The sequence below is a fragment of the Mastomys coucha genome, unplaced genomic scaffold (genome assembly GCF_008632895.1).
Source record: "Mastomys coucha isolate ucsf_1 unplaced genomic scaffold, UCSF_Mcou_1 pScaffold8, whole genome shotgun sequence".
NCBI lineage: Eukaryota > Metazoa > Chordata > Mammalia > Rodentia > Muridae > Mastomys > Mastomys coucha.
In genome coordinates, this window is record NW_022196914.1 from 5,151,777 (window position 1) to 5,173,211 (window position 21,435).

The 21,435-nt window shown below is 41.5% G+C and overlaps 1 protein-coding gene across 2 annotated transcripts in view; it reads right to left on the reverse strand.

Moving 5' to 3' along the window:
* The window catches only part of Slc1a3 (solute carrier family 1 member 3), a 77,861-nt gene that overhangs the window by 35,881 nt on the left and 20,545 nt on the right, over positions 1 to 21,435 (reverse strand). The window contains exons 3-4 of one of the 2 annotated variants that reach the window (XM_031360530.1): positions 18,069 to 18,206; positions 17,574 to 17,675 (exon numbers count right to left, since the gene is read on the reverse strand). Coding sequence is in view for 1 of the 2 variants with exons in the window: in XM_031360529.1 (XP_031216389.1) it covers positions 18,069 to 18,206 (138 nt within the window). In the remaining variant the exon portion in view is untranslated. The remainder of the gene's footprint in view (positions 1 to 17,573; positions 17,676 to 18,068; positions 18,207 to 21,435) is intronic. The other variant, XM_031360529.1, reaches the window with a different exon arrangement.

Consider the following 21,435-nt stretch of genomic DNA (forward strand, 5'->3'; position numbering starts at 1 on the left):
TCTCCTTCTCCTTCTCTTCCTCCTCCTCCTCCTCCTCCTCCTCCCCTTTCTCTTCTTCCTTTTTCTAAACAAACTTTTCTATAGTTCTCTTTTTTCTTTAAAAGTCTAAAATAGGGGACTTCTACATGTTTATATTCTTTTTTAAAAAAAACACACATATACATGAAAGGAGGAGAGGCAGAAAGAGAGAGGGAGAGGGAGAGAGAGAGAGAAAGAGAGAGACTGGGCATGTGGGCATGGTGGGCTGTGAGTCTATGGCCAGCCTGGTCTACATAGTAGGTTCCAGACTAACTGGAGCAACACAGTAAGACACTAATAGATCCAATCCTCCTGAAACTTCTAAGTACATTAAAGTAGTCTGGGAAGGAATGTTCTATAGCTCATTATTCTCTGAGAGCTTGACTTGAAGAGGCAGATCTCAGCAGAGTGCTGAGAGGAAGAAATGTGTTATGGGGGATATTAGAGTAACTTTCAGAATCTTCAAGATCTAAGTTTGCATAGTTTGTTCTCCTCCTTCCACATCAACAGTCAGAACAGAGCAAGCGGTTGCACTGCTCTGCTGAGAGGAAGAGTGATCTGTTCTATCCTGTCAGTGTCTCGGGACTGGCACATCTTTGAGATACACTGATCTGGACTTTTCATTAGGGCATTTTCTCAAAGTGGACTATACCCTGTCCTTTCAACATCACTAGGGGATATTTTAGAACAAATCTGTTAGAATGAAGAAGCTCTTGAAGAAGACAGAAATACCTTTCTTTTTAGCTGGTAACAAATTACAGAAAGGCTGGAGTCCTGCCTTTTATGCCTCTTTTTAAATCCTAAATGCCTCTATAAAACAGCACTGGGATTATAGGTGTATAATCCCACCATGCCTCATTTTATGCTATGCTGGGGATCAAACCCAGGACTCTGTGCGTGCTAAACAAGTACTGTGCTACCACAGAGCTACTTCCCAAGCCCCACCTCCACCCACCAGGAGACAGTGAGACTTAAGGAGTTCAATGTATAAGTGTCTAGAAGAACAAAACACGATTCCCTGCATCTCTATGTGCTTGGTCCTCAAAGAAGCACAAGCCCACACAAACCAAACAGTCAGATTAATGCCATTCAATGCCTCCATCAAATGAAACATTTAAATGGTCACGTGAGGCCTTTCTAACCGCAGAGCTGCAGGGAAATATTGATGATTCAAATAACAGGGCTTCAAAGCCTTTTCCCAATCAATGTTGGCATGAAAGGAAAGCTACAGAGTTACTGTAATAAACTGGGATGTAGGAAACAGCTATAGATGATGATAATCATAGCACTGATGCCTTCTCTCAAAACCAACTCTAGTTATGACATGAAACAGATCTCTGGAGTCTGGATTCTTACTAAGCAAATGCCCTACAGTTGAATACCAATATCTCTTTTTCTGGAGATCAAAATCACCATCGTTGGAAAAATTACTGACTTTTCCTCCCCTCCCCTCTCTTTTCCTCTCTCTTTCTCTTTATTTCCCCTTTCTTGGTTTTTAAAGATGGTTTGGTTTCATGCTGGCCTTGAACTCCTGATCCTCTTGCCTCTCTCTTCCATGTCCTGGGATTACAGGTATGGACTGTCGTACCAGGTTCTGACTTAAGTTTACAGTGGGTAGGAAGGCAGAACTCACTTGCCAACAAAAATTTTCCTTTCATGGATGCATTTGGTCTCCTGCCTCCTTTCTTTTGGTCAGTGTTTAGAGCGATTTTGGATGCCAAAGGAAATACTCCCCTTATTGAACAGCCCATCTGAATTTAAGTATATCTTGATGGAATGTCAAAAGTAAAAACATTTGTTTGGAAGAATCAAAGATGCTTTGTTCCAGTGAAATTCATGGCAGCTAATTTTGCCCTTTGTACACAGAAAATAGGCAATTTATTTCATTTAATTTATCTTAGGAGGTTGGATCATGAATGCTATGTGGCTGAAATTGGAAACTGGTCAAAAGTGAGTGTTTGCTGAGAACTTGCAGGACCCAGAGGGTATTTCAAGAGGAAAATGATCGAATTTTGACTCTTATTTGAAGTGGGGAAGGAGGGAGAGAGAGAGAGAGAGAGAGAGAGAGAGAGAGAGAGAGAGAGAGAGAGAGAGAGAACACGTTTCTAATAGAGTAATTAAGGGAAAACAAATGAAAACATATTTCACAATAGATAATGTTCCCTAGCCCCTGTATTTTATTAGAAGAGATAGACAGGGGGCGGCTGCCTAATGACACGAGGGCTTTGGAATGGAGATCATTTCAACCAGAAACATTCCATGGAGCCAGTTCTATCCCTCAATAGCACAATTAATGTGGGCGAGTACAGAGTGCTTTTAAATTCCTGCCAGTCCCTCTGCCTCTCTCATGCCAACCACACACTGTTCCCCACTGAGGTAGGCTTGCACCTGTGGGTTTCAAGTTATATATACATATATATGGAGCTCTGTTATATATATATATATATATATATATATATATATATATTCAAATTATATATTTTTTTCCTCAGAAGTAGCTCTTTTAATGTTAATTTTAGGCACTGTTGAAATAGAAATATTTCAGAGACTTGGGGGAAGCGTGGAATGCCCTCCTCTAGATGCCACCAAGTGATCCCGGGATGTATCTCTCCCTGCTGCACTAGGAAAGAGAGGCATCCTAAGGAACCACTGTACACACAGTCTTGCTGGGTGCCCAGCCACGGGTGCAAGTTTCAGGTCCAGGCTGACTGCAAAGCTCAAAGCAGAGCTACTTCCCTGCCTTCAAGCTTCTTGTGCTTGGAGAGGCAACTGGTGCTGAGCCACTAAAAGCAAGGCGCAGCGTGGAAGAACAAAGCCCATACACATACCAGAGTGTGGTTTTGTCCAACCACAGCGGGCGGGTGGACAGTGTGAAACAATGTCTAACATTCAGATTTCAGAAAGGTTTGGGATAGTTTGTTTCCCTCTCTGCTTCTCTCTCTCTCTCTCTCTCTCTCTCTCTCTCTCTCTCTCTCTCTCTCTCTCTCTCTCTCTCTCTCTCTCTCTCTCTCTCTCTGAGGGTTCGTATTTTATTATGTCCCTGTGTGGAATTCAACACAGAAAAGATAATCTGCAGCAGCAAAATAAACAGAGGAAACCAATTGTTAAGGGAAAACAGACGTCCCTTGTCATCACAGAAAACATACAAGATACAGTCAGTGCTCTTAACATCCCAGTACCTCCTTAGTCTCACTAATAGCCCATCTTGTTTCTGGCAATTACACCAGCAGAGGGTTTAAGGGTGACAGTGTGGCCCTCTTTGACACCAGCTTTGGAAGGCTCAACCATCTTTCATTTTCCCTTACTGGCATAGCTCTGTTTCTTTAAAGATCATTTAGTTGCTTACATTTCAATTTTACTAGGGACTCTTCTGGGGTGTTTTCTGGAGTGAGTTTAGTAGTAATCTACACATGCATCATAGTCAAGCTTCCATATCTATGAATTTCATACCTGTGGATTCAACCAATCACATATAGAAAACATTTGGAAAACACTTTCGTTTGTCCTGGACATGTACAAACTTTCACAAAAGTCTCCATGCCTTAACAGTACTTAAATATTAAGTCTACCATGGTTATTATAATCTACAATGAGGAGGATCATGTAGGTTATGTACAAACACTACAGCATCTTGTCATCAACTGAAGTCAATACTGAAGAATGATTGACTTTGAGAGGCAGGATAGAAAAAGAGAGAAGGGAGAGGGAGGGAGGGCCTCCTCACCCCAGAGCATGGTTGAAGCCTCTTTTTTGGTAACTGAGAATCAAGATTTCTAACACAGTTCATGGCATATGCTTAAAGGCCTTTCTCCCTTGCAGCTAATCAACATTTTTCAAGGAATCTTATCAGAAACCTCGCTGTGTGTGTGTGGTCCCAAACCCTTTTTTTCTTCAACCCTAGCGGCTCTTAGTTTTACTGTATCAAATCTTCAAGGCACCTCTAGAACTACCCTAAATCTCACTCAGAGAGAGAGACACACACACACACACACACACACATACACACACACACACACACAGAGAGAGAGAGAGAGAGAGAGAGAGAGAGAGAGAGAAAGAGAGAGAGAGAGAATATGGAACTGGATAAATTTCTCAGTGGTTAAGAGCATATGTTGCTCTTGCAGAGACCTGAGTTTGGTTCCCAGTACCCATACCACAGGTCACAACTATCCATAACTCCAGTTTCAGGTGATCTCACACCTCTGTGGGCACCAGGCATGGACATGAGGTACCTACAACCAATCAAAATGCAGAGTTGTGGAGCCCAGTCTCAATGGACACATCTACAAAGCAACTCTCAAACAAAGGCTAGGGATCATTTTATAAGAGGGTGTGGGAAGATTGCCAGAGTCAGAAAATTAAAAAGTTGCTGTAAGATTGCATCTCCTAGTAATGTCAGAAGCTACACCCATAAAACCTCAGCCACATGACTGCTCCAGCACGAAGTGCCCAAAGCCATGTTAAAACGATGGAGGAAGCCTACAGGAGGCCTCAACCCTACACAAAGAACTACAGTCAACTTGGGAATGCAGACAGCAGGCAAAAATAGTCTTCCTCAGGGAAGAGCACACTGGTTATCCACTACCAATGGTCAACCCCAAGCCATATAGATAGGTAACATTATGCAGACAGAACAGCGTTGTATTTATGTGTTTAGAAATATACATGTCTATACATATATGTATGTAACAAGCAACTAATGAAAAGGGGGCCCTGAATTTGAAAGGCAGCAAGGAAGGGGTATATGAGAGGCAGGAGGAACGAGGGAAATGATGAATTATATTATAACCTCAAAAATAGAATAAATAATTTAAAAAGGGAGGAAGATACCTGATATTGACATCTGCTCTCCACATGTACACACAAACAGTAGCACACACATGTGCATGCATACACACATGCACACACATACAAACAGGGTTTTGGAGTTCATCCATCTAAGGTGCACAGTATAAAATATGGATTTGAAGTGTTATTTATGCTTTTGAAAGAGAAAGATGCTGGAAGAACACAACTTGAGGATCTTTTCTGGCGGACTCTTAAAACAAACCTACAGAAAACAAGTGTGTACTTTCTGAATTGAAAACAACAAACTTTAAGTTTTAACTCGTCAGAAACAGAATTTTGCAGATTATCAATTCAATCTATTTTCAAAGATCCAAGCAACTTGCAGCAACACAGTCATTTTGTAAGTTGAGCTGTACCAGGAGACCAGGCAGCCTGTGAAATCCACTTCATACCAATGAGATTCCTATCAGCACTCTGGTCTTAGCATCCACATTCCTTGGTGGCAACTCCTGTATGTATAATCCAGTGGGTTTTATGCTGAAGTTTGTGCCTGTCCCAACACTTACTCTGACCCCAACCACCTCCTTAGGTCAGTTACAGGGGCAGCTGGAGAATGTCTTAAGAGACAGCTAGCTGATCATTGCCTCCAACACTTCTTGTTCTAGATAACTCAAGTATTTGAATGATTCATCTCAGAAAGCAAAACCAGACGGGGGAAAGCTGTCTAACACAAAGTAGCAAGTGAAGAGCTTTGGAAGCTTTTGCAAAACATTAAAAACTAAATAAGACACAGAAACAGTAGTAACAAAATAAACTGTAGTAGGTTATGTGGATAGGCTAGTACGAAGCATTTAGAATATCCTTGGAGTTTTGTTCAGTCACAAAATTAAAATTGCCAAGTGTGATGGTGCTTGCCTTTAACCCCAGGACTTGGGAGGCAGAAACAGGCTGATGTCTGTGAGTATTGAGACGGACCTTCCCCACAAAGTGAGTTCCAGGCCAGCTGGGGTTACATAGTGAGATACTGTCAGAAAGCAAGCAAGCAAGCCTGAGAAAAAATTAAGAAGAATCAAATTATGTTTGTTGCTTGCTGGAAGACAGGTGTAACTGGATGGAGACGATCGTATTAAGCAAAACAAGCCAGACTCAGAAAGGCAGACACTGTGCTTTTTCTCATGTGTGGATCATAGATTGCTTATAGGTATGCCCCTGCCCCTTTGCATAGAGTAATGTAATCTAGTGTATTCAATTTTTTTTTAAATGTATGAGTGCTCTGTCTGCATGCACACCTGCATGCCAGAAGAGTGTATCCGATCCCTTTATAGATGGTTGTGAGCCACCATGTGCTTGCTGGGAATTGAACTCAGGACCTCTGGAAGAGCAACCGGTTCTCTTACCCACTGAGCCATCTCTCCAGCCCCATGTAGTCAATTTTTAAAGTGAAATTTTAACATAGAAAGAAATGATTACAGTTTAATAATAGGGAGGCAATGTGACTAAAAGTGGACAAGGAATCTGAGCAGACATCCTTCCAATGAAGATTTAAAAAGGCCAACACAGTTCAAATGTGTACATATCATGAGGCTAGCCGCAAGTCTGGGGGAGTCAATGGCAATAGCAGGGGGTGAGGGTAAGGGGAGGATGGGGCAGTAGGGTCAAAGAACATGATGATTGGTATAAAAATGTGTTTATGAAACCCATCACCACATACAATAAATATATGCCAATGAAGCTTATATTTAAATTAGATCAGCCTTTAACTTTCTTTATTTTTGATATTAAAATGTAGTTACATCATTTTCCCTTTCCTCCCCCAATCCTTCCCATGTGCTTTCTTGTTCTTTCTCAAATCCATGGCTTCTTTTTCTTTGTTACACACACCCACACACACACACTCACATACACACACACTCATACATGCATACACATACACACATTCTCGCATACACACACACACACACGCACATACACACACACACTCACACATGCATACACACACACTCACACATACTCTCACATACACACACATACACACATATACACACACTCACACATGCATACACACACACTCTCACACACACTCACATACACTCACACACACATATGCACACACACACTCACACATGCATACACACACTCTCACACACACACTCACACACATATGCACATACCCACACACTCAACATGCACACACACACACACACACACACACACACACACACACATACACGCACGCACGCACTCACATCTGCATAAATAAACACAAACTGCTCAGTCTGTATAATGTGACTTGCATATGATTTCCGGTCTCACTACTTGGCATTGAATAACCAATTAGAGGGGTATTTCCCCGAGGAAGGATGTTTTCCCTTCTCTCAGCACTCTCTAGTTGCCTATGGTTCTTTGTCTAGGGTTGGGGCTTTTAAATTTTAATTGTATAAAGTCATATAACACAATTATCCTCCTTGGCCTTTTTAAGGCACACTGCTCAGTAAAGTTTATTCAAACTGTTGTGTTACAAGCATAATTTAAAAATTAAATTCGTTTGTATTAATTGTAACTAAAGAAGCAAATACATGCCGGGCAGTGGTGGCGCATGCCTTTGATCCCAGCACTTGAGAGGAAGAGGCAGGCGGATTTCTGAGTTTGAGGCCAGTCTGGTCTACAGAGTGAGTTCCAGGACAGCCAGGGCTATATAGAGAAACCCTGTATTGTTGTTGTCTCAAAAATCAACAACAACAACAACAAAAATACCCCCAAAAAAACAAGTAAATACAGTATGTATTAGAATACATACTGTATTCTAATGTAAAAGTACACAATTGACAAATGTAGAATCTATATGTAAAGGAGCTCTGCAAAGTGTCCATGTACTAAGACGACTGTCTACAGGTGTCTCGGTTTCATCTAAAGCAGAAACCACATAAAAGCAAAAGTCTCCCTGCGCTTTAGATGAACAGAATGCAGTTTAAATCACATATCACTCTATTAGACAAAGTCATCCAGTTACTTTTCTAAAGGAAGAGCTACATTTTAATTCAAAAGTAAGCACAGATTAGCATAAAACTGCTAACTTTTGCAAGCATTTTCTCCTTTCTATTATGTTTGGTATTCAGTATTTATGAGAGTTCACATGCAGCATTAACTAAAAGAATTCTCAAGAATAATCGTGACCATCATATGACAAATTATACACATAGTAATTGCTATTATTATTTAGTGTCTGGGTTTTTTTTTAAAACTATGATTTTAATATACAAAGAACATACAATCCAGTACTACACAGCAGGGATCTGTAGGGTTTTCCTCCAAGGGAGAGTTAACAGCACAGGGAAAGATATTCAATGTCATCATCAGAAAAACCCAAAGTAAACCACAGGGAGACACTATTTTGTACTGGCTTTGATAAATATATATATATGTCAACAAACTGATAGTTCCAAACAAGCATTGGCAAGAAAGTGGAAATGACAGAACTGTCCTACTGTTGGTGGATAAAATAGTGCAGCTGTTTTCTTTTCTTTTCTTTTGTTTGTTTGTTTTCGAGACAGGGTTTCTCTGTGTGGCCCTGGCTGTCCTGGAACTCACTCTGTAGACCAGGCTGGCCTTGAACTCAGAAATCCGCCTGCCTCTGCCTCCCAAGTGCTGGGATTAAAGGCATGCACCACGACCGCCAGGCAATAGTGTAGCTGTTTAAAAAACTGCTCTGAATTTTTTTTTAAAAGGCCAAGGAAAGGCACTATAAAGCACAATAATGCTATAGGAGAAAATGATGTGTCTGTACATACAGCATAGCAGCCTTCTTTATAATAGCTAAAACTACATAATGCAAAACAAAAATGAGAACGATTCAAATGTCCACTGATGAACTGAAAACTCAGTATGGTATATCTGTCGACAAACTATCAACCTGCTATAAAAAGGACCAAAATAGCGATGTGTGAAAAGAATGTGAATGGGCTTGAAAACATGCTAACGTGAAGAAGCCAATCACAAAGGAGCACGTACTGCAGGTATGTCTACACTGTTATGTGACCTGTGGACATATGAAGAGTGAACATCGATTAATGTGTGTTTAACATTGAGGTAAATGGAGGAATTTGGGGATGATAGCCAAGGAGTACAGTTTCTTTCTGAGGTAATGAAAATGCTCTAAAATTAATTGTCATGATGACTATGCAACTTTGTAAACATAGTAAAGGCCACTACACTGCAGACTTTCACTTGTATGTGCCAATAAATTGTATGTATGTGAATGCTTTTCTAACAAATCTAAAAAATATGTGCAATAAAAAAAATCGAAGGCTGTTGATACTAAGAAGAAATTTTAGAGGACTCATATAAATGAAGTAACTTGGTTTTCAACCATGAAGTAAGTTTCTATCATTTAAGGAATAGGGCAAAACCATATAGATGACAATTTTAGCAACAAAGAATGTTCTACTAACAGAAGGTCTGACACACTTTGACACAGTCACATCTGTCCTATAAGGAAGATGTGTCCACTGGATAGATGTCTGGGGCACTTCCAAGCACCTGATCTCATTCCCTAAAGATCAGATGCTTATTTAATGATAAGTTATATAGTGGCTGCAAGACATGTCCCTACAGAACACCTGTGCTCCATAAAGTATATGCAGATTATTTCAAGTAAAACCAATTGACACCCTGTGCCCACTTCAGAGGAGGAAAAATAATAGAGTAAAGGTAGTAGATCAAATTGTTTCACTATTAAGAGTTTTCTTCATGATAACATTTTCTTCATCCCTCCATGCTTCTAGTTTTTCTGAATACTAACGGAAAGGAACTCAGCAGCTCTGAGGCGTCACACCTCAATGCTATTGGAAAGTCTGAGATGGCCAGTCGTTCTTAGACTTAATAGCTTTACATCCATGGAAAACAAAGCTTTGTTCCCGTACTGCATAGGAGTTACACATTCCTCCAGTAAATACTTCATATAGAATTCAATATAAAAACATTGCTTTGTTTTTGTTTTTTTGAGATAGGTTTTCTCTGTGTAACCTTGGCTATCCTAGAAGTCCTGGAACCTGCTCTATAGAACAGGCTGGCTTTGAACTCATAGAGATCTGCCTTCCTCTGCCTCCCAAGTGTTAGGATTCAAGGTATGCATCATCACCTCCCGGTGATGATAAAATGATATAAACATTTTAATGGTTTCCACAACAATGTTATGCACTTAGTTTTTGCTTAGGCATTGCTACTTTAAAGTTTGGCTTTTTTGGTGGGTTCAAACCAAAGGCATGAATATGATAGCTAATCATTAGGTTTCAAGATAGTCTCAAGTGAAAAGGAACCAAGAGAGAAATATAACATAGGAGCTATTACTGCCTCCATTTTTTTCATAAATACTCAGTGTGGGGTTTAGAAATGCTGACATCAGGGGTTTGTTTTGAATATTGATGCCTACATTTCAATTTTGAAAATTTCTCCACTATATTCTGATGTGATCGGCCCTAAGATAATGACAGACCAGCTTGTATGTAGCATGTCCTTAAAACAATGTGTTCAAAGTGCAGTTCAACTAGAAACCATCCAATGTTAGTAAATTCAGGTTATCTGTTTTTTTAATCCATCATTTCAAACATACAAGGTATTTGAACAACTAAATGAAGTGCCTTCACTTGCACTTGTCTGCACTAGACTCCAAAACTAAGCCTAGTGTATTTGCTTTGATGGCCTTAACTCATTTCCTTAACTACCATAGCTACTCCAGGGAGAAGATCCAGCCAGGACAACTTTGTGCCAGGTCTGAAGGCTAAGTTGGATCTTGGAGGAGTCGAGGGACTTCAATGGGGCTGTGGAAGAAGTCGTGTCAAAGGGTGAAGCACCCGAGGAGGAAGAGTGAAGTGCTGAGGGCATTAAAACATAGAAAGAGGAAACTGTCGGGGGCGGAGGGGCAGTGGACCACAAGGCTGGCACAGAGGCTTGGGAAGTCTGTCAAGGGTCCTGTTTGCCTTGCCAAGAAATTGTTAGGCAATGCAACGAACAGACAAGGCAAATACACAGCACTCTCCCGAAGCCTTTGAGAGAACAGGAGGCAGATGGTGTAACAGTAACTATGAAATAGAACCTGCTAGAGCAGAGGTGGGAGAAAACCAAGGATGGTTTCTTGGAAGAGGGAGCAACTGAACTAATTAGGGATGGAACTGAATGGCAACACTGGGGACTCTAGGTCTGAAAACCAGAGGACAATTCTACAGAAACTATAGCATGGTAACTCTCACCCTTAAATCCACAGTAGAACCACCTTGAAAACTATTAAGCAAACGTGGTCCCATTTTTGACCAGGTAATTAGAAAACTCTTGTGGGAAGAGTGATTTGGGGCTGAGTGCAATCTCCAAGGGGTGTGATGGAGCTGAATGGGACAGTGAGTCTTCTCAAGTCGTGAGCTCTGGATGTCAGAGGACCTAAGATAGTTATGATGGTTAGTTTCCATCGGCAACTTGATACAACCAAGCATCATCCAGTAAGAGAGCCTCGGTGAGGGACTGTGTACGTCATGTTGACTTGTGGACATATCTGTGGGGAATTGTCTTGACTGTCATAATTGGTATAGGAAGCTCTGAGCCTCCTCCACAATGTCCCCAACTAGGGTTACTCTACCTGTCTCTGTTACCCTCCGTAACATACCAACTATGTTGGTATGGTAATTCATACCAATTATGAATTAATCACCATAAACCAGACTAAGAATTCTTGGAGGACAGGGTCTTTGCTTTCTTCACTTGGGTATTCTTAGGTCCTGGCAATAAAATACTTGGCATATTCAAAGCCTTCGTAACTGCTTATTGAGGGAAGTTGTCACGCTGGAAAAATATGGTTCTGTGACAACCAGATTTTGATGACTATCCCTAAACTCCTGTGCATAAACATTGCTCTCAGCTCTTTTATATCTGATGCAAGAAACTGGGAGGTTGCCTAGTTCCTTGGATGGGCTCTTCTTACCATACCCTAGGACTTCTTTCTCCCGGTAGGAATTGTTCAGCCTTCTTTCCCACATTTGTGAACAGCTTCTAGGAGATGGCATAGGAACAGCTTGTAGACTTCAGATGGAGCATCTTTATGGCCGACTCCTTGAGTCTCCATGAGTTAGACTTGGATGTTAAAGTAGAGGTTGAGTTTGCCCCAAGAGGTGAGACAGGAAGATACTGCTGTAGGAGCTCTGCTTAGTCCCAGTGGAATCCAGGGTGCCCTACACGGGCTGAGTTTCTCAGGGAAGACCGGGAAGTTGTATAACCAACAATAATATTTGGAATTATGCAGTTGTGATCAAGGAAATCGAATCTCATGTTGCAGGGCAGAAACCCATCACCTCCAGTGGTGAGGGAGGAATTCTCTTTGGCTCCATGCTGTTTGTGGATTAACTTTCCAGGTTATTTAATTTATTTTAATGGGAGAGTGGTCACTGCAAGAATCATAGACAAAGGAGGCTTGTGGAAGCCACAGCCCACAAGCTTGAGTTCTCCTCTGTTGTCGCTGTTGTGTTTCCACGTGGGCAAAGAGTGGACAGCCCTCGCTGTTGCTGTTTTTGCTGTCAACAGCTACCGCCAATCGAGCACATGCACCCCACTCTCTGCGTTACAAAAAATGAGAGCAAAGCCTAAACATGCCCCTCTCTTTAGAGTGGTACCTTTTATTCCAACTAATGGAGATGAGTAGCCTGCCTTGAGTTCTTGTCCATAAATGCCCAGAGTATTCAAATCAGCCTTAGATACATGCCAGATACTTGGCAAACCAATAGTTCAAAATATTAAATTTCCCTTAACTGACCCTGGCTCTCATTTTTGCAGGCACTCACTCAACATGTGTTTCAAAAGCCCAAGAATTAAGAATTGTCTAGCTCAGGTTTTTGTTTCTGATTACTTGTGTTAAATGACAAAATTTTAGTTGGTTGTGAAGTGTCATTATTTTGAAGCCAGAGGGCTATACTTTGAGGCGAAATGTTTACTACTTTCTTTTCCATTATTTTCTCAGAAGAATCCTTTGCTGGCAATTCTGGCTTGTTGGCTTTGTACATTGTCAAGTCTTACCTCTCACGGGATTGATTGGTCCATGCATTTGTAAGGAAAATGTCTAAGTAATATTTGACCATAAGAGTGCCTGTCACATGGGGAAGGGGATTACAGGCAAGTGAGTATTTTGTCTTTCTGGTTCTTTAAATTTTTGCTTGTTTTACTTTGGGTACAAAGAGAACCATTAGTTTTACAAGGACAAGTGAGTTCCAAGGATCTCCTGTTCCTGGAAATGTCTGGGCAGAAGCTGGCCAATCATTTGGAAGGGAAACTGTAGGCAAGGGTGAACAACATCAGTATTTCCCAATGAGAGATAAATATAGGGTTCTGGAGGAAGAGAAACACTTTCCTCTTCTATATGAAATCAGACAGAAAGTGAGAAAGCTGTTCTGTTAAATTACCTTTCCAGTCTTTGGGTAAGAGAAAGCCCTCAAGGTTAGTATACCTTAACATCGTAGGGACTGCTAACTCTCTCTCTTCTCCTTCCTAACCTATGACGGGAGCGTCTCAGCAGCGGTGTTGATTCAGGAAGTCGTAACATTGTAACTCATTATCTCTTTCACAAGATAAAGGACAGGGGTTTTCCATTCTTGCGATTTGAAACAATGTAAAAATTGAGTTAACTTAAAAAATATGTTTAAGGGTGCGTATGAATGACATCTTTGCTGGTAAACTCTAGAGCAGTTGACTGTCAGGTGGGAGATGCCTCAAATGAAGAAAATCAGATTTGGAATAATGTTCTAAAAAGTGAACCAAGGGGAGGGCGATTTAAATGTATAATTATTACATACATTACAAAATAATTTATGTACATTGTATACACATGAAATTGTCAAAAAAAATTTTTTTAAATCAACCAAACTGCCACTTCCTTTTGGGACTTGGAGAGAACCAGTTTCTCTGTACATCAACTTAGGGACTTTCTCTTTGCATTCAGGCACCTCCAGTGCCTAGCTGAATATTTGACAAGAATAAAACTGTGAGTGAATGAATGTATGAACGAATGAATGTAACAAGATGAGCTTCATCTGTCTTGTCATCCAACCTCTGGTATGCCTCAACATAGGCTTCAAACTGCTGCTCTCAAAAACCTGCCTAATGCACCTCCCTCATTTCTTTCACTTACACTATGCTCCAGAGAGACCGTCTGCCGAAAGCCTTTCCCTTCCTGAAAACTGGGGCTGACAGGAAAGCCTTCCTGTGCTGACTGGTTGCAGGATGCACACTTAGAATGAAAACACAAGAGAGTACCAATTTTTGAAAAAAAGATTCAGGAGTAAGGCTATAGCTACATCCACTCAATATAACCAGACATGGCATTTAATTATTATCCTGTGCATTAAATCAGGCTAAGCCCGCCAAACCAACTCATATTTCTGGCATGAAATAACTAGTTTGGCTGCTTATCCTGACCAAACCAATAGAAAATGGTGCCAAAGCCTTGTTTTATTGTGTGGGGTGTTGGCATAGACCTATTCTTGTTCAAGAAAAGAAAGGGGGGTGGGTGGGGGAAGGTACTTGAGTACAAATGTAGCCATTGGGCTTCCTCCCAGATTCTCCCTGGAGCTTCTGGAATGCTAATACACACCAGGAATGTTTGGGAAGACTGGATTTCAACTCAGGACAAGAATGTGCCCCATGGAGCTTTAATGCCTCAGCTCACAAACACAAGTGTTTCAAGTACAAGAATCTGTTGCAGAGCTCTTTAAGTTGGTCTGGGAATGGAGCTCAGTTGGAGAATGGGACAGTATTTGCCCCAGCATATAGAAGGCACTAACTTTTGATAACTGGAACACAACAAACAAAGAAACAAATACTAAGAAATAAAGCATGACTTCAGTGCCTCTATGTGTAGGGGAAATTCTCTAGAATCTTTGAAAACTGAATGCAATAATAATTTTATTCAAGAGACCCCAAGCTTTTGAACTTGAGAGAACTAAGATATGAAACATTTTCTCACAGGAGATTTTCTTGTATGGCCCTGTGACCTCTGGTTTCTTACTATGATGCTCTTGTCTGTTACAAAATAGAACAGTTAGGACCACACTCAGAAGATGGAAGGAAAGGCCTTCCCAATCACTGTTTGTTTAACAGTAATGAACATGGAGCCTGGTATCGAATTCCACTGGAGGTGAACTATGTTTGGTTTAGGATTAACTGGTGGATAAGTCAGGCAACATAAAAGCTAGTAAAAGCATAATAGAGGTCCAAAACCAGTGGGGCATTTCTCATAAGCAGTAGTGCTGACAACCAAGCCTGTGTTTTGACACTAGTATTCCAAGGGTTGACTGAGGTCGTTTGGTTGATTACATTGTCATGTTTTGTGAATTGTATCAAAACTGAAAACTTGGGAAACTCTCTTAAAACCTTGGATAATTAAATTCTCTTGAATTCACTGGCCATCCTTTGCTCTTGTGGACACATAGTGGCAACTGGTTGAAGCTGATTAGTTTTATATTTCTCAAGTCTCAACAGCCTCCTTGCTCCACTTTCCAGTCACATTATTCTACAGTGCAGTCACAATCCACTTAATCATCTCACTTAGCCCAGTTCTCTCGCCTGTTGTAGAAAAATATTTCCCTGTATCCATGACTATCAAAGTAAGAAAACATAAAGTAGCCTGAAAGGTCATCTCCATGTGTACACGCCACCCACTTGATGACTGGGAGCTTTGGGGACTGCTTTTTTTTTTTCATTCTTGAATAATGGAGCCCTACTTTGTTACCTCCCAGGGCAACACACTTCCCCAGTAACATCTCCCAGTACACCCAGGGATCCTCTGGAGCCAGGGGTGGGGTAGGGGGTGGGGGGTGGGAGTGGTGTGTGTGTGAGGGGGAGTCTGTGTAATTTACAAATATTCCCTCCTCTATGTTCCCACTTTCTGAATGTTTTGTGTTTAAAACTACAAAGGGAAGTCTTGGGTGAGTCAATCAATCATCTTAATTGATTGTAAGTATCTGAATTACTGTGTCCTTGGAAACAAACACGGTTAAAACATCGTTGGCTCAGCTAAACGCTGCCCCTGGGCCCTTTCCTTGACCCAGTCCTGAGTAAAAGATAAAATTCCCTTAATGGTTCCACGTGACCACTCCCAACTTGCAACTAGTTTATGCTATGCATTCATTTTATATTGTTGCTTGCAACTTGCTATTCTCTCTCTTTCTCTCTTTTTAAAAAACATCCATATAAGTGTTGCTAATTTCTCCAGTGTGTGACCAAAACTTTCTTTTAACCACTGAAAGGGATCAGATCAGTGTAACTTTTTTTGTCTGAAAAATTATCCAACCAAAGCTCTTTTGCTCCTTTAATAAAATTGGTTATTAAGTATCTGAAACACAAGGGAATTCTACTTCAGGGGAGAGGTCAACTAAAGCTGTTCCTAAAGTGAAACAATGTTTTTCTCTGTGTTGTACAAGGGGTTTCTGGGTGTGTGTCCCTTCAAAGGGCATTTAGCACAGTTGTGAGAAAGCACAAACAGGGGTTCCACTGTAGAAGTGACAGTGGGAAGAAATCTGGGCACACTCAGAGTGTGTCCAGAGGAAGACATATACTCAGCTTAGAAGTTAGCTGCTAGTGATGATGTAGAGAGACTCACTGTTTTACTCGGTAAAATGTTGGATATGGGCTCTGACCTATAAGTGATTTCTGCAAAAAGCTCCCCTTTAGAGAAAAAATGGTTAATAAAATGAAAATGTGTCCCATGCCAACATTTAATAAGGCATTTGTAGTAAGAATTGTAACTTCTATGATAACCCCCAGTCAACAACTGACCAGCCCAGTTTTGTAAACAGGTACCCCAAAGGATGAGAGGACTGGTCTGTGTGCCGTTTATCCTCCGCTCTGAGGTTGTGGACATGCAGTTACTTGTTTAAGGCCCTGGACAAGTGGAAAGCCAGCTCAGATCTGCAGGGCACCAAGGAGCACTCTGGCATAGTTTCCGTGCATGTAATGGCTAGCCCTCTAAGGCATGAGGTAGTCTGAACGCTGCCTTATGACCTTTCACTAGTTCTGTGAAGTTCTTGTTACACCGAACGCTTGAAAGATTCTCTCTTTGAAAACCCATGGGATTTCTGAGTTCGAGGCCAGCCTGGTCTACAGAGTGAGCTCCATGACAGCCAGGACTACACAGAGAAACCCTGTCTTGAAAAAACCAAAAAAAGAAAAAAAAAGAAAAAAGAAAAAAAAAAGAAAAAAAAGAAAGATAAAAGAAAACCCATGGGAAGACAGAGAGAGATGCCTTACACAGAGGTGCCCAAGGACAGTGACCACAGATAGAAAAACAGGCCGGGGTCAGTAGTACCTGAGGTCTGGGGCTTTAGCTATAAACTCAGAAAACATCCTGCTGGGGAAATGTTTATGGAAATTCTCCAAGTCAGAGATATGCTGTGGAGGAAGAGAAGAGTGGGCGGGAAGGGATTTTTTTTCCTGCAACTTCTTGCTCCGTCTATAAGTGTCAACCATACAGCTAATGACTCTTCCACCAGTAAGCTGCTGCCTTACTGCCACACTAGAGAGATCCTATCCCAAGAAGCTTCCGCGGGTTAAAAATCAAAGTGTGGGTGGGCAGAGTAGCCAGTGGGGATATCTCCCACCCTCCTCCCCATTCTCCCACCAGTATAAAAAGGCAGTGGGGGTGGATGGGGAAACTGGAGAAGGAAATGAAATCATGCGGGTACACCAGGAAAAGATAAGTGTTGGTGGCAGCGGAGTCGGTGAGTGTGTTGTGGCATTACCTCTTGATGAGGCTTCCAAGAAGGCTCCCGCTCATGTCCTGGTGGCTCTGAGAACAAGCATTCTTGCATCAATAGCTAATAGGCTGTCCAACCAGATGTTATCTGGGTGGGATAAGAGGGTGAGAAAACAGACCTGTTGTACGCTGTTGTCAACTACATCACTGTGGTCAGAGAAAGGCTGTCTGTGTGGGTGTTCAGCAGGGCACCTCGTTCACGGTGAGGCAGACCAGATTACGTGGCTGTTTAAATCCATTTCCTCTTGTGATTGGTAAGAATACGAGAGTTCATAATCATTCATGCATTAGTAAAGCATCCTTTCCATCATTCCCAAGGGACTTTTTCTTAATTTTTTTTTTCAAGAACAGAGCATGCATCCAGCAGAAACCTAAAGCGTTGACTTGTCTAAGCATTCTTTTGCAATAAGCACACTTTTAAAAAAGAAAAAAGAAAGAAAGCAAAAGGAAACACACAGCAAAATCTGTCCATGACAGGTACCTGTGACGAGACTGGAGATGATCAGGGGTAAGACCAACATCTGTAGCATCCTCATCAGAAGCTCCCCGGGAAACGAGAAGTACTTGACCTCCCGGTAGCTCATTTTATATGGTCGGAGGGCAAATCCAAGGATTGTTCCTGCAGGGACAAAAAGAGACAGAGAGAGAAGGGGGAAATGAGTCTTTTAAAACTAAGGCAACAGCCTCTGAAAAATGAGCAAGTATCTGGCGGGTGGTTACTCAAGTTCGACACGAGTAATTTACTTAGGCAGCAAATGTTTACACAGCATTGGGAGCAAGGGATGTATCTGTCTTTGCAGTCATTACGTGGAAGGGTTTGTTGAGTCCAGGCCTTCCAGTAGCATTTGAAGAAAAAAAAAAAGGCTATCTGGGCTGAGTAAATGAAAAATGTCTTTATCTAACTTGACTGCAGTGGGGTCCGTTTTGACCTGACTTGGTGTAAATATGAAGACTAGGGTGTAATTTGGAAACAAATCAAATGGTCCTGAGCAGGATGAAAATGGAAAGAAAGGCCTCACAAGAACGTTCCAGAAGAACAGATGGTAGAACTGCATAACCCCTTATAAAAAAACAATTAAACTTTCCAATTTAAAAACAAAAAACCAAAAACCCCTGGTGCTCATATTGTTAATCTGCCTCAGCATCTCCCTGTCTGGACATACCACATTGTTTCTCTAGCAGCCTGGTCTTGACATTACCTTGGCAACTATACTGTACATACTCGCTAGTCGCTGGCAAGAAAAGACTTCAAAATGAGCAAAATTTTTTTTCCCACAAATTTCCTGTTGAAAACTTGTTGAGGAGTAAATAGGTAGAGAGAAGGGAAAGTGATTCTCTCCTTAGCTTTCCCTCAGTCTAGAAACTTCAAAATGTTCTTTCAGAATGGTAAATTTATACACAAACTAAATGAGTCATGATACCTGCTGACATCCAGAAATTAATCCCAGTTTCAAATACATTTACTCCCTCTCCTTTCTCTCCAACTTACTTTCTTTGCCCAAGGGAATTTAGCCATTTCAATATTCCAAATATCTTCAAACATTTGCCTTGTGTTGAGATTTCACTTTTTAAAAAGCCAGAGTAAATTATGGAGAAAATAAAATACCTAATATTGAAGTATTTTTAAAAAGCCAGAGGTCAGGGGCGGGAAAGGGGAGGAGTGAACCCAAGGTTTCCCTGGGAATGCAAGAAGTCCTTACGGAAACTAAACTTTCCCAATTTCTTATGAAATGGCTTCTCTGTCTTAAGAAATGGAACACAAAGTTCATTTCAACTGCTATGGCAACTCCAATTTCAGTTCTTGGGTCTCAACAACCACGGCTATCAAAAAGCACCTTGATGTATGTGACTAGAAAATCCTGTTGACCAAGGTCTCAGGAAATGTAAGAATAATAGGCAAGAGAGGAAAACAGATTTGGAAAATACAGACAGCTGGGAGCAGAAGCTGCCTGAGTTGGCTCTACCACTTAAGTAAGAAGAACTGAGGTTCCCTGAGGTTCCTCTTACTGTAAGTCAGGCATCGCCAGTACTTTACTCCTCTTAGCAATTTAATCTCACAACAACGGCAGGATGCAGATGCTATCTCACAGTTTACTGGTGGAGAAACCTGATCTCAGTGAATGTGAAATTTGTCCAAAGTCAAGTATACCCAGGTGGCAGAGCTGGGACCTAAGGCCATGGCGTTTCTGCTCAGGGTTCATGTTTCCCCTCATCTCTAACACTTCCTGCCTCTTATGATAAACTCCATTAGTGGTCCATGGTGAGTCTATTTCTAGAATGTTCTGGTACATAATTTCATATACAGGCAGTGTGCAACTGACAAAGTCCCTTCATTCTCCTAACAGCCTAGTAGCTATTGAACAGTTTACAGAAAGACACCCAGAGAGACAATGTCTCAAGAAGTGATATCCTACGTGTACTGGCAGGTTTTGTGTGTCAACTTGACACAAGCTGGAGTTATCACAGAGAAAGGAGCCTCTCTGGAGGGAATGCCTCCATGAGACCCAGCTGTGGAGTATTTTCTCAATTAGTGATCAAAGGGGGAGGGCCCATTGTGGGTGGTGCCATCCCTGGGCTGGTAGACTTGGGTTCTATAAAAGAGCAAGCTGAGCAAGCCAGGGGAAGCAAGCCAGTAAGCCACATCCCTCCATGGCCTCTGCATCCGCTCCTGCTTCCAGACCTGCTTGATCTCCAGTCCTGACTTCCTTTGGTGATGAACAGCAACGTGGAAGTAAACTGAGCAAGTTTCCTCCCCAACTTGCTCCTTGGTCATGATGTTTTATGCAGGAATACAAACCCTGACCAAGACACTATGTTTCTCCTTATAGCCAACAGACTGTCCTGCTGGGTGGTGCAGCCTGGACATCAGCTCCTCTAGAGTGTGTCTCAGTTTCTTTGTGGGTTAGCATCCAGAGTAACAGGTTCATTTTGACACTTTCACACATACTATCATTTCCTTCACTACCTGCTCTGCACCTCCAGCCCTGCCCTGGCCAGTTCCTCTCGGTGTCACTGCCTTCTGCTTTTTTTTTTTTTTTTTTTTTTTTTTTTTTTTTTTTTTTTTTTTTTTTTGAGACAGGATTTTTCTGTGTAGCCCTGGCTGTCCTGGAACTCACTCTGTAGACCAGGCTGGCCTCGAACTCAGAAATTTGCCTGCCTCTGCCTCCCAAGTGCTGGGATTATAGGCGTGCGCCACCACCGCCCGGCTTTGCCTTCTGCTTTCTTATATATGAAATCCATTTCCCTCTCTTCTCCCTTCTCGACTCTGAAGATCTCTTCCTTTCTCTCCTGATTCCTTTTCTAGTTTCATGATCTCTAGATTCACAGTGTAAGCACACACACAGACACACACACACAGACACACACACACACACACACACACACACATACACATATACACACACACCCCTCAGCTTCACAGAAGAGAAAAACATGGAATTTGTTTTTCTGAATCTAGCATAATTTCATTCCCATCCATTTTCCTGAAAATATAATTTCATTTTTCTTTATGGATGAATGTAGTCCCATTATGTATATGTACTCTATTTGTTTTTATTCATCTGTTGCTGATAGACATCTAGATTGGTCCCATTTCCATTTACTGGCTATTGAAAATATTACAGCAACAAATATGGATGTACACTTATCTCTGTGATATGAGGCCTTTTAAAAATCTCATTGGAAAAGAATCTCCCTCCTCCTCTATTGCTGGGGATTTATTTAGTTGGGGCCTCCCACATGCTAGGTATGCACTGTGAACTAGGACCTTAGCCCTACAATCTGTATCTAAAAGCCCTTGCTGTCTTTGTGTGGGAGCAGCAGAGGTGAAGTAGCTTCATTTGTAAGCA